Below are 13338 nucleotides of genomic sequence, written 5' to 3'. Positions count from 1 at the left end.
GGAGGCCCTAAGCAGAATCTCACAACGCTGCCTGCCAGCTCCATTCTGAGTCCCAGTTTCCCTACCCTGAAAGGGAGTCACAGCCCCTCCCAAACATCACCCACCCAAGAACACCTCTTCCTCCCTCAAACCCCCCTTCCCCACCTCTATCCCCACCCTTCTCCTCCCAGTTCACTCCCTTCCCCCTCCTTCCCCTACGCCCGTGGCTTTTAGGCTTTTCAAGACCTGGGTCTTTAATTCAGTTTAGGACACCCCCGCCTGAAGGACCCCTGCAGACCGTGATTTACCGCAGCCAGTTCGCCGTTCCTGTTTTGAGGAGTGCGAGCCGAGCTTTCGAGGAAGTGGGTGAGAATCAAGGCCCGCCGGACCTCGCCCAGCCGCGTCTCCACCTTGCCCGTCCCGTTGGCCTCCGCCTGCCGTCAGGCGATCTCGCCGGCCAGCCCCGCCGGTTCTGTGACGTCACGGGCCCCAGGGTCCTCGGCGCCTGCGCCCGCTCCTATAAAGGCCGACGCCGCGCCGCCCCACCGCGCTGTAGTGGCCTTGTTCTCCGCTTTTCAGTGTTGCTGTTTGACGACGTTGCCCTGCTCACTTCAGCCTCCGGCCCGCCATCTCCTTGAGCCCTACCACCGTAAGTGGACGCCGACGGGGCTGGAAGGGGCGGGTTGCGAGCTGGTGGTCATACCGTTAGGGCTTTGGCCAGGAGGAGGCGGGAGGCACCTGGGCCTGGCCTCACCTCAGGCCTGGTGGAACAGTTGTCGACCCCCATTCTCCGGGAGGTGCCAGCGGGCCCAGTTCTCCCACCCCTCGGTTCGACTCGAGGAGGCGGCCTCTAGTCGCGCGTCTTCACGGCGCCCCGGTGAGTGCCCGGCGGGCGGGAGGGAGAAGGTGCGAGTCGAGCCTGGGATTGGGCCTCCTCTCCACGGGGCGACCATCAGCCGCCGCGGTGTTCGGCTGCAGGCCCAGTCTGGGGCCGGGGGCCTCCCTTGTCCGTAAACCTGCCGGCCCCAGGACCCAGGGCGAGGGTGGCGGTGGGGCTTTTAATGGAGTTCCAGGGGTTGTCGTGAGTGTGGGCGTGTGTCCATGTTTATTGTTTTGGTGTCCGGAGCGAGCGTGGCAGTGGTAGTCCGGGAACGCTGGATTCTTGGTTCACATCCTTTCTCGCCTGTGTATCTGGCGTCACTAGTCACCGGTCCTACCTAACTGCTGGGACCGAATCTTGACAGAGAGCCGCCTGCTCCTTCAGAATATTTCTGTTTTACCACAGCTAGGGATTGCTGAAACGGTTGTTGTAATAGCAGATGCCATCGTCATAGTGGTGTGGTTTTTTAGGTGCGTTAACTCCAGGTGCCTGGCTTTTTTTTGAAAGGATATTCATTCCCTGCTTTGGTTCACTTTTTAATGGAGACTTCACGCTTAGATTTGGGGTCATGAATTTTTTTCATCAGAGCCTTATTATAGTAGAAGGTTTCTGTGTTATAGAGCAATGCAGGTTTCATTCTACCCCCTAAAAGGTGTTAGAATTTCGAGTCACTTAAAACAGGCTTTTCCCTCTTTTTCCTCTATAAAACCTACCTCATAGAGGGTGATTTAATTTACAAATACCGGAGCATAAGGAATTGAAGGAATAGTCTTGAAAGCATTTCAAACAAAATTTCATCCATTATTAAATTTTGCTCTGAATTCCAGATGTTTGACCCTAAAAAAATTTATTTGAGTATCAAGTTTAGTGTTACAAAGGGCATCGAATTACAGATTAAGCGATTGCTTCCTTGCTGTTGAGTAAGATCTCAACTCCTTTAAAAGTAACCTAATACACGAATTTGACTGTGAGTAAGCAGATCTTGCTGTTTATCGAAAGTCATTTGAAATATGCTTAAACGTAATTTTATCAGCTGTTTTGCCGGACTTGGGGTTGTCTAATAATTTTCACTCCAGTACATGGAAAGTAAAAAAAAACAACAAAGAATGTTTCATAATTAGAAATTGAACTCACATTAAAATACTTCTTTTGGGGATACCTTTTGTTAGCACCTTGTTACAGAGAAGGTCCTCTGCTCTGGGTCTTTACCCATGGAACTTGACAACTGCATTATTGGCAGGTACTGAGCAACATGGAGAAAACAGACATATTTGTGAAATGAAAAATGAAATCTGATTCTCTCCAACCATGGATGAGGGAGAGCTGGGTATTTCAATGGCTTGTTTTAAAACAACTTTACCTTTTTGCTTCCTTGTGCTAATTTGTCTCTTTGGGAAATGGGGATACTTATCTGGGGAAAGCAGAATGAATATTTTAACTGTTTTAATGGGTTTTAAGTCTTGGGACCCTAACAAAGGTTCAATCGGTGTTTTCAGTGTCAAATTCTATGTTTTTAAGTTGTAATGATGTCACAGGATTGAAAAATTTATACTTGAAATTGAAAGAGGTCTTGAATTTTTAGGGTCAGGTATTGCTGCCATTACCCTCTTCCCTGAACCACTCACCCAAAAATCTGAAGATGGTAAGAAATTGCTGGCTTAGACGCTTAGAACGTTTCAATTTTAAAGAGGTTTTTTTTAAAAAAAATTTTTGTCAGAATTCAGCTCTTTTGAATTGTTTAATTTTATGTAAGAGGTGTCCTTTTCCTAATGACTCATAATTAACGTTGAGTTAATAAATTTTTTTTGGAGCAAATAATAGGTTATTACTCTGAGGATTTTGGAAGATCTTAAACTGGGGATACCTGGACAGTCAGTAATAATGAAAGATAAAAAGAAAATTTAAGTTAATTATGTTTAAGTCATTAGGACAACATCTTCTCATTAAATATTATATTCACTTGTATATGGTCTTGCATTGATCCAAACATAAGTATATCCTGATCTACTCTTTAGATCTGAACTCATTTTTCACTGACAAGTCTCACTGCTGGGAAAATTACTATCTTATTTGGTAGCTTTGGGAGGGATTGGGGGCAGGAGGAGAAGGGGATGACAGAGGATGAGATGGCTGGATGGCATCACTGACTCGATGGACTTGAGTCTCAGTGAACTCCGGGAGTTGGTGATGGACAGGGAGGCCTGGCGTGCTGCGATTCATGGGGTCGCAAAGAGTCGGACATGACTGAGTGACTGATCTGATCTGATCTGATCTCAGGTGTGCAGGTGGTTAATAGTGGCAGTTAACTATTCAAATAGGGGTAGTCAGTGAGAGCAGAAAGGCAGAGTCAGTAAGTCCATTTTAGATGTATTTTGCATCAGAATTATAAATTATTTATTCTAAATCTTAAACCAGTGAGAGCAGGTGTGAAAAGCTTCTGTACCTAGGAGTTATACTTAGAAAAAAGGTTTCTACCTTTGTGTGCTAGCCTGTGAATAATCAGAGTGTTTACAGTGTTATATACTATAGGTCCTTAGGATTTTATGGTTAATGAGTTGGAAGGGCTCTAACAGGCTACAGTTGATGAAATGCCATATAGAAGTATTACCTCTTTTTCAAATTCGGTATGATACCTTTTTTTTAGATGCCTTCAATTAAGTTGCAGAGCTCTGATGGAGAGATATTCGAAGTTGATGTTGAAATTGCAAAACAATCTGTGACCATCAAGACTATGTTGGAAGGTAAGTTTATTAGAAAACCTGGGTCAGGGGAAAGGGGAAGAAATATGTAGTTTGATATAACCTGTAAACATAGTCTGGAAGTAACATTCTGTCAAAATTGCTCAAGGGTATGAAGAGGTAAAGTTTTTTCTTTAAAGTATTAACTACATCTATCTGATAGAGGTCATTTTTTCAGCATTTTCTGAGTTAGTTTTTTCTCTTATTAAGTAGATAATATTGTAGGCTATTAATAATATGGAAATGATTTCCAAGACTCAGATAATGGCTCATTTCTCTTCCAAGTAAATTTGCATTTACATTTCTAATGGCAAAAACTAAAGCCTTTGTAAAAAGATACCTTATATATGGTAGTTAAATAGAACACCTTGTTTCAACAGAGGGAGTAAACTGAGTAGATTGTAAACCAAGTAAAAAAAAACCAAGGTGTTTTTTTTAAACCAAGTTTTCCCTTTTATTTTGTCATTCCTTTGAAACTGCAGAGCATGAACACTACATAAAGAAGGCAAGAAAACAAATCCTGAAGCGTTTTAAAACTTTTACTATTAACATGGATCTCTTACTAATATCATTGGGTTGGTAGACATCAATAATATATGGAGATACACAAATCAGTTTCTAGAACTGGTGGAGAAAAATACTTAGAGTGGTAAAAATGTTCTTTAGTACAGTTGTCCCCATATCTGCAAGGGATTGGTTTCAGGACCCTCTGTGAATACCAAAATTTATGGATACTCAACGGTCACATGATATAATTAATGCATTAGTCCAAGCGGTGCTATGGAAACATCTTGGCTGCTGTTATTCTTTAGGCTTGTGGAGAGAGTATAGTGTGTAGTCCTAGTGAGGTGATACTTCAAACTAGTAAAGATGTTTTGGCAGAGCATTCTGAGGTAAACTGAGACAGGATGTGTTTAAAATTTGAGGTTTTTTTGTTGGGGTTGTGATTGTGATGCTGTACTTGATAGAGCTGAGTAACAAGTTTGAGGGGAATGGAAAGTAAATGACTTTGAGCTTGAACATGTTGTGTAAGAGATTCCCTCAAAAGATCTTTGTAATAACCTACTGGTCAATTGACTGTTGGCTCTTGGTCCCTGAGTTATAGATCACTGGAGATCGACTTACTTTGTATGGGGTGTGTGTGTGTGTGTGTAAGTAAATGAGATTGGCAAGTGGCCATATTGAGGCAGGGTGGGGTGTTAGGAGTGGAAAAGTCAGAAGTGGAGAACCTGGAGTAGGATTTGTGAAAGCCAAGGGAAAAGGGAGGATTATCAGATTGAAGACTGATCAGTTAGGATTTCAGAGATAATTTAGACTTCTAACAAGTCAGATACTAGGTGTGGTAGAGATGGAAGCTGAGAGGCAGAAGGTTTGTCTTCTGTTTTTTTTAAAAGAAAATAAAATCTGAACATACTTTGAGATTTTTCAGTTTTTTAGTTTGGCAATTGACGACAGTAATGTGGCACTTAACTATGTGGTTAACCAGTCCTGTACACTGGTTAACTTACATGGATTACTTCAGTTAAGTTGTAAACCCCTTGATACATCCCACAATCACTGTTCACCAAGTACGTGTTGAATGAATGAACTGTGGTATGGTCACATAGGAATGTGAAAGCTAACCAAGTATTCCTAAAGGCAGATGAGTAAGGCTTTATCTAGAAGATGGAGAAACTGATACCAGAATTACTGCCTAAATACTTGGCTTTGGCAATGAAAGTGTTCTTTACTTCATCTTAGTTGGTGCCTGGCACCCTAATCGGTCCTTTGCTGCTTCAAAGAAGTATTTGCCAGTTAGAACGAACATAGGACTTCTTGGGTTTTCCATGTCAACTTTGATCACTGAAGCAAGTGAATAGTAGACAGCAACAGTTCATTTCTTCCCATAGTCTTTGGGCTTTGGAGGTGAATGGCTTCATCTAAAGTACCAGTGGTTTATGTAGAAATCTAGTCTCTTGAGGACTGGAGTGAATTGAAATGAAATCTAATCACTGTAAAATCAGAAGTAAAAGTGTCATGTGTACACATGAATTGACTGATTTCTTCAGGTCCAGGGTGTGGTATCAGGATACAAGTGTTTTTCAGACATTCTTGAAACTAAATAGCTTAAAGGAATGACTGTTGGTACTTGAGCCTTCTGTTAGCAAAAAAACATTGCAAATTCTTGGTTTAAGTGCTAGAGAAGTGGATCATTACAACTATAAGGCCCTTATTTCTAACATGAGTTAAGGCTTCCAAATAACATTTGTATCTTCTAAACAAGCTGGTTTTCTGCATTTCCTGTAATATGTTCACTTCCAAAACCACATGTATATTACATAGTAGAACTTCTTTCTCTCGCCTCTGATTTAAAACTATTTCATACTAGTTCAAGAAAAGGGTAAGTGGTTTGATCCAAATTGAAATATTGTCATTTTGTAGTTTTACTCTCAGATGGGATCAGGGAAAGGCATTGGTGGAGAGCAGAGGGGAGATGAATGAATGCATGCATACAGGAAAATAGGATTCTTTTTGAATCTACTCTCATCTTTACCACTTGATTGGAGAAAGCTCATTGAGCTCCATGTTGTCAGGTGCATCATTTCAGTTCTCATCTATACTTACTGAGAGCTTCTGCCATTTGATCAGTCCCTTCTAGATTTGACATTCAGCATACTTACTACTTTCCTCACTCACATCCTAACTCCCCATTTTTAAAGCCTTCAGTTCTCCAGGATTTGCTTAATCATTGTACCTCTTCACTACATCAATACTCATTCATTCCTTGGTTACCTCAGCTAGTCTTATAGTGTTAAGAATGATTTACGCATCAATTCCCACCTACAGTTCTGATTTCTTTGGATATTTGTAGCTAATTCTTCACTGCCTAGGATAGCTGTAAATTAGGGACCCAGAAGTTTGAGCCGTGTCAGCATAACTGATCCTGTGAAACAACCAGTATAGCAATGCAGTAACTTTTGACTTAATCTTGGCACTGTTACACGTTTCTTTGGCAACTCTGGAAGACAGACCCATTTGGTTTGAAAAACATTCTTTCTTAGAATCTGAGTAACATAACAGACTTTAAGTTTTTTCTTTGGAGCTCAGCATCCACTTTGGTAATCTGAAAGTTATGATGACATCTGGAAGCCTGTGTCCCCAACGTGCCATATGATGTTTAGTTGATACATTCAGAGAAACTTTTCGTCCAAAGAAATACCAAACAACTATTCTACCAAGAAACTGAGACACTGCTGTTCTTTGGAATAAAGTTTCATACTGAGATAATTCTGATATAAGATGCCACAAAAGAATGCTTTAAAGCTTGGGAATAGGAATAACATAATTTGGGAAAATCATTCACTTCCTGAGTCATTCCAGAAAAACCCTATCTTTTTAAAATTTTTGCCTTACAGAAATGATGAAAGACTTTTTTGTTACAGCAACCTGTATATTACTTTAATATTGAATCATACCAGTAAGTGTGGAGCTGCCTGCATTGTTTTTGTCAGTGGCTGCATAATCTGTTGTGTGTATGTGTGTGTATGTACATATTTGGGCTTCAAATTTTAACATAACATTCTGAGAAATAAAACAATAATTCACATTGTTTTATTTTCCTAAATGATCTCCATCTAGAGAGTTTGGTATCAAGAGTAAGGGTAGGAGTCTGGCTTTTATTTTTTCCCAAGTGGTTGCCAGTTATCCCACTTATTAAATCACTTTTCCTAATTAAGAACTCTACTTATATAATATTCCTGTATTTGTTAACTCACACATTTTTATATAGTTTTGGGTAAACTTGTTTTAATAAGTAAAATACTTTTTTGAGTCTTTCAGATAAACTGGTCTTGCAAATTACTTTTTTGAAACAGCCTGATTGTTATAATGGAATTAGATAATAATGGCAACTCCCCACTTGTTTTCTTAGATTTGGGAATGGATGATGAAGGAGATGATGATCCAGTCCCCTTGCCAAATGTTAATGCAGCAATATTGAAAAAGGTAAGGAAGCAAACTATACACGTGAATACATACGTATCCTTTTTTTAATTAGCAATATCTTGGTGATCTTTTTATAGAGATATATAGTGTCCTTAAAAAAAAGCTATAGTAAGATTATGACTAAGGTATTTGTTTTGTTAACCAACCCTGTGAATATTTAAGACGTGTTTTTCATTAGCAGATTTGAATTATTGATATATGATAGTATAATGTTAGCAAAAAGGAAAATATTTTTGATTGCTTGTCTACTGAGTGGGTGTGCCTCAAAAGGAGTTTGAGAACATGATACGTGCTTTTTTTTGGTTTGTTTTTTTCTCAGTTGATCACCTTATCCTATGCATAAACATCCATCTACATATTAGTGTTTCAGGGAGTGTGGCTTCTTAATAGAGCCTGCTGTGTAATTAAATGCTCTTCTGAAGAAACGGCATCCAGTTTCCATATTAGGGGGAAAACTGGCTAGGTTTAGAGATGGGAATAGTTGGTTCCAATTGGTCCCTTCTTAAGGAGTTTTCAGAGTCATTAACCATACACAGTTGGATTTTATGTATTCTCTTGAGCTTGGCATGAGATGCAGCTATACTGCATATTTTTCCATATTCTCACTGTGATTGGCTGTTACCATTCTTTTTAATGTCCCTAGTGTAGGTAAAAAGTGTCTTAAAATCACTATTCTGTGTTCTGTGTATGAATTTGACTGTACTGGGTATCTTTTAAAAATGGGATCATAGAATATTCTTTGTGTCTGGCTTATTTCACTTAGCATAATGTTTTCCAGGTTAATGCGTTTTATAGTCTAATAGACTTTGTAGGAGTTCTTAATGAATTTTTTTGACCACATGCTTTTTGTTCAGTCACAAAGTCGTGTCTACTCATTGCAACCTCTTGGAGCCTCCAGGCTCCTCTGTCCTACACTGTCTCTTGGAAAGAGAAAGAGTTCGTTGCTCAGTCATGTCCAACTGTTTACAACTTTGTGAACTGTAGCCTGCCAGGCTCTTCTGTCCATGGAATTTTCCAGGCAAGAATACTGAAATGGGTTGCCATTCCCTTCTCCAGAGACCTTCCCGACTCAGGAATTGAACCCAGATCTCCTGCACTGCAAACAGATTCTTTACTGAGCCATCTGGGAAGCCCACTATCTCCTGGAGTTTGCTCAAATTCATGAGTCAGTGATACTATCTAACCATCTCATCCTCTGCCGCCCCATCCTCCTTTTGCCTCTTTAATCTTTCCCAGCATCAGGGTCTTTTCCAGTGAGTCAGCTCTTCCGCATCAGGTGGCCACAGTATTGGAGCTTCAGTTTCAGCATCAGTCCTTCTAATGAGTATTCAGGATTTATTTTCTTTAGCTAATGAATATTCAGGGTTGATTTCCTTTAGGATTGACTGGTTTGATCTCCTCTCAAGAGTCTTCTCCAGCATCACAATTCAAAAGCAGCAGTTTTGCTGGCAAAGTGATGTCTCTGATTTTTAATACGCTGTCTGGGTTTGTCATAGCTTTTCTTCCAAGGAGCAAGCATCTTTTAATTTCATGGCTGCAGTGATTTTGGAGCCCAAGAAAATAAAATCTGTCACTGCTTCCACATTTTTCCCTTTTATTTGCCACGAAGTGATGGGACCAGATGCCATGATCTTAGTTTTTTGAGTATTGAGTTTCAAGCCAGTTTTTTCACTCTCCTCTTTCACCCTCACCAAGAGACTGTCTGTCATTAGAGTGGTATCATGTGCATATCTGAGGTTGTTGATATTTCTCCCAGCAATCTTTATTCCAGATTGTGATTCATCTAGCCTGACATTTCACATGATGTTCTTTGCATATAAGTTAAATAAGCAGGGTGGCAATATACAGCCTTATTCTACTCCTTTTCCATTTTTGAACCAGTTGCTCCATATCTGGTTCTAACTGTTGCTTCTTGACCCGCATACAGGTTTCTCAAGAGACAGGTAAGGGGATCTGGTACTCCCATCGCTCTAAGAATTTTCCAGTTTGTTACAATCCACATTCTCAAAGGCTTTAGTGTAGTTATTGAAGCAGCAGTAGATGTTTTTCTGGAATTCTCTTGCTTTCTCCATAAGGCAGCGAACGTTGGCAGTTTGGTTCTTCTGCCTTTTCTAAATTCAACTTGTATTTCTGGAAGTTCTCAGTTCACATACTGCCGAAGCCTAGCCTGAAGGATTTTGAGCACAACCTTGCTAGCCTGTGAAATGAATGCAATTGTACAGTAGTTTGAACATTTCTTTGTCATTTCCTTTCTTTGGGATTGGAATGAAAATTGACCTTTTCTGGTCCTGTGGGCTTTGCTGAGTTTTATAGATTTGCTGGTTGAGTGCAGCACTTTAACAACATCATCTTTTAGAATTTGAAATAGCTCAGCTTGAATTCAATCACCCCCACTAGCTTTGTTCATAGTAATTGTTCCTAAGGCCCACTTGACTTTCAGATTCCAGGATGTCTAACTCTAACCACACCACCGTGGTTATCTGGGTAATTAAGACCTTTTTTGTACAATTCTTCTGTGTGTTCTTGCCACCTTTTCTTAATCTCTTCTGCTTCTGTTAGGTCCTTACTGGTTTGCTGTTATATAAGATCTTCCATCCTCTAGGGTTGTGATTGTCAAGCTTGGCTACTAACTATTCAAGCTGACGTATAGCCAGTCCCTGTGTAGGAATGAACTTGCCCCAGCAGTTGGAAGTACCTTGTTATAAAATGCCACATAAGAATAAACTTTTTATGTTGTAGGTCATTCAGTGGTGCACTCACCACAAGGATGATCCTCCTCCTCCTGAGGATGATGAGAACAAAGAAAAACGAACAGATGATATACCTGTTTGGGATCAAGAATTCCTGAAAGTTGACCAAGGGACACTCTTTGAACTTATATTGGTATGTTTTTAATGCATAGTATAGGATATTTTTGGCATAACCTTTAGCACTTTTCATTTGTTACATTCATTGATACTGAATTTTAACTTTAAACTTGTGCAGTGCTATATTTAAACCTACGTATCAATAACCACGTTAAATGTAAATGGTCTACGGAGAGGGAGAATGGAGAATTAAATGTTTAATGAGGACAGAGTTTCAGTTTAGGAAAGTGAAAAATTCAGGAAATAGAAGACGGTGAGAGTTGCACAGCAGGGTGAATGTAGTTAGTGCCCTTGAACTGTGCAGTTAAATATGGTTAAAGTAATATGTTTTGTATTATGTGACTTTTTACCAGAATAAAAAGATGTAAATGGTCACCACAAGTAATTGGATAGAAAAATAAGACTTAGCTATTTTTACCAGAAAAACTCACTTTGAATATAAAGACACAATTAAGTTTATAAACGGTGGAAAAAATATGCTAACAGTAATAACCAAAAGAAAACTAGAGTGACTATATTAGATTTCAGGGTGAAGAATGAAAGGATTAAAGAGGTTCACTATATAATGATAAAGGATCTGTTCATTATTAAGAGGACATAGGAATCCTAAATGTTTTTGTACTTTTAAGAGCAGAATTTCTAGAAAGTGAAACAAAACCAGTAGAAGGATAAGTATGTAAATCCACAATCATAATTGTAATCTCAGTTGAGATCTCAACATCTGTCTCTGGTGAAACAGATAGACAGAATCCACAAGGATGTAGAAGATTAATGACAGCAGAATATGCTTTGAAGTGTATACTTCCAAGATAGACCTGTTTTGGGCTTTAAGATTTAACAAAGTCTTTAATTTCTTAAAATTGACTAGCTTTTTAAGCTGAATTAGATGTTCATTTTAGTCACTAACTTTGGATTTGATTTAAAGCATCAAGTATATAGTAAAAATGACAATTACTTTACAGGCAGCAAACTATTTAGACATCAAAGGTTTGCTTGATGTTACCTGCAAGACTGTTGCTAATATGATCAAGGGCAAAACTCCTGAGGAGATTCGAAAGACATTCAATATCAAAAATGATTTTACTGAAGAAGAGGAAGCCCAGGTAGGTAGCTAACAGCTTGTTCTTAATCAAATGCTTTTAAAGAAACTAAAAACCCATAGCATGCTAGGAATAGAGGTGTTTATATCAAGAAGTCTTTACCTTACTTGAGGGAAAATAGGTCCCTTTGGTATGCTAAAAATATACTGGTGTCTTAGCCTAAGCACTTAGATGATACTGATCTTTTATAAGCATAACAACAATTAGTTCTTATAGTGCAGTTTGATGTTTGTTCCTTAGCAGTTACTAGTTTTGGACCTGGGACCTTACATGTAAACCATCAGTATTTTACTTCAGAGGAGCAGGCCCTATGGATTGTATGCCAGGATAACTAGTGTACTGAGAAGAAATGAATAGATCAGAATGATTTTGTTGACACAGGTCATGACTAAAGCTGTAATTGCCAATTGTCTTTGCTTTTTTTGATAATTTCAGCAGGGCACAATAAAAAAACTCAGGAAGGAAAGAATGGCAACCTGAAAGTATACTCTTAATCTGTGTTTTTTTTTTTTTTTTTTTTTACTAGTTTTCAGTCTGTCTTTCTAACCTACCTCACAGGCTATTGATGAATCATTAGGTAGTGGTTTTAGTAAAGACTACTTAAGGTACTTCCTTATATGTGTCTCTTCTAGGTACGCAAAGAGAACCAGTGGTGTGAGGAGAAGTGAAATTTCGTGTCTAATGCTGTAACACTGTAAGGATTATTCCAAATACTAGTTGCACTGCTTTGTTTATAATTGTTAATATTAGAAAAAGAGTCAACAAATGCAGCAGCAAGTCAATTGTATCAGCAGAATGTTGTCCTCATTGCATGTGTAGTTTCAGTACAGTTCCCAAACTTAAGGCCCAGTTTCTTCTAGTGTGATTGAAAGTTTCTTTTCTTTGCTCTGAATAAAATTGAACTGTGGGTTCCCTATAGAAAGTGGCATTTTGGGCTTTCCCTTTTTGTAAAGCAATTTCTGCCTAGTTTATTGTCCAGTTAATTTTAGTTCAGTGACTTTTAAAGTTGGCGTTGTAAATAAAGCAACTTGCAAAAAACCTTCTGAAATAGAATTTAACAACGTATTATCTTTATTCAACTGGAAACTGGATAAAGGCTACTTGAGGTAAATGCTTTGAGTGGGGTTATCAGAGTGTCTTTAATCTTCCTGGAGGAGTAAGTACCCCTGGTATTCATTAGCCTGTATGTAGCAGGGCTTCCTTAATTGGGTCTGAGGGCTTATTTTTGCATTTTTAACCCTCTCAGCTTTGAAGGCTCAGTTACTACTCAGTTAGTGGTTTGGGAGGAGATATAATAATTAGTTTGCTAGCTTTTCAGTTAAAAAAGATAGCCTATATGGTGTGTCATCTTTTTATAATCAGTGATCCCATGTGGGGGAAACTATTCATACTACTTGCATGTAGAAAATAATTTAACCTTTAATGTTAAAATGTGTGGCATAACCCAGAAAGCATCCATCATGAATGCAAGATACTTTCAATAAAGTTACCTAGTAGGTAGTAAATGGTTTGCTTTTTGTGTATTTAAATGTTTCTCTTTACTTAATATTGAAAGAGTTAAATTTGTGTGTGGTTGTTTAGTTGGAAAAGACTTGGAGGCAGTTCTTGTCCTAGTTCTCTGGAGGCTGCTTACATAACTAAGGTTCTGATAGACTTCTGCCTCTTCTAATTGTCATTGATACCATTCAGGGGAACCACTGGCTCAGTTTTTTACTGGTGTACTCCAAACTGCTCTGCTCTGGTTTCCAGCCTCTCACCTACAGTTGAATTAAGTTTTTCTTGGTAGTTTG

At 39.0% G+C, this 13338-nt stretch overlaps 1 protein-coding gene across 1 annotated transcript; it reads left to right on the top strand.

The window, feature by feature from the left end:
* The first annotated feature begins 470 nt into the window (after nucleotides 1-470).
* Nucleotides 471-13053, top strand: SKP1 (S-phase kinase associated protein 1). The gene is made up of 6 exons (XM_019964919.2): nucleotides 471-628; nucleotides 3504-3600; nucleotides 7508-7581; nucleotides 10321-10464; nucleotides 11411-11551; nucleotides 12181-13053. Exons 2-6 carry the CDS (start codon nucleotides 3504-3506, stop codon nucleotides 12214-12216), a joined length of 492 nt encoding a protein of 163 aa, XP_019820478.1. The 5' UTR covers nucleotides 471-628; the 3' UTR covers nucleotides 12217-13053.
* The last annotated feature ends 285 nt before the right edge of the window (nucleotides 13054-13338 follow it).

The sequence above is a fragment of the Bos indicus genome, chromosome 7, assembly GCF_029378745.1.
Source record: "Bos indicus isolate NIAB-ARS_2022 breed Sahiwal x Tharparkar chromosome 7, NIAB-ARS_B.indTharparkar_mat_pri_1.0, whole genome shotgun sequence".
In the NCBI taxonomy this organism is placed as follows: domain Eukaryota; kingdom Metazoa; phylum Chordata; class Mammalia; order Artiodactyla; family Bovidae; genus Bos; species Bos indicus.
Note: the sequence above shows the minus strand (reverse complement) of the source record. Positions and strands in the feature narration are given on the sequence as shown.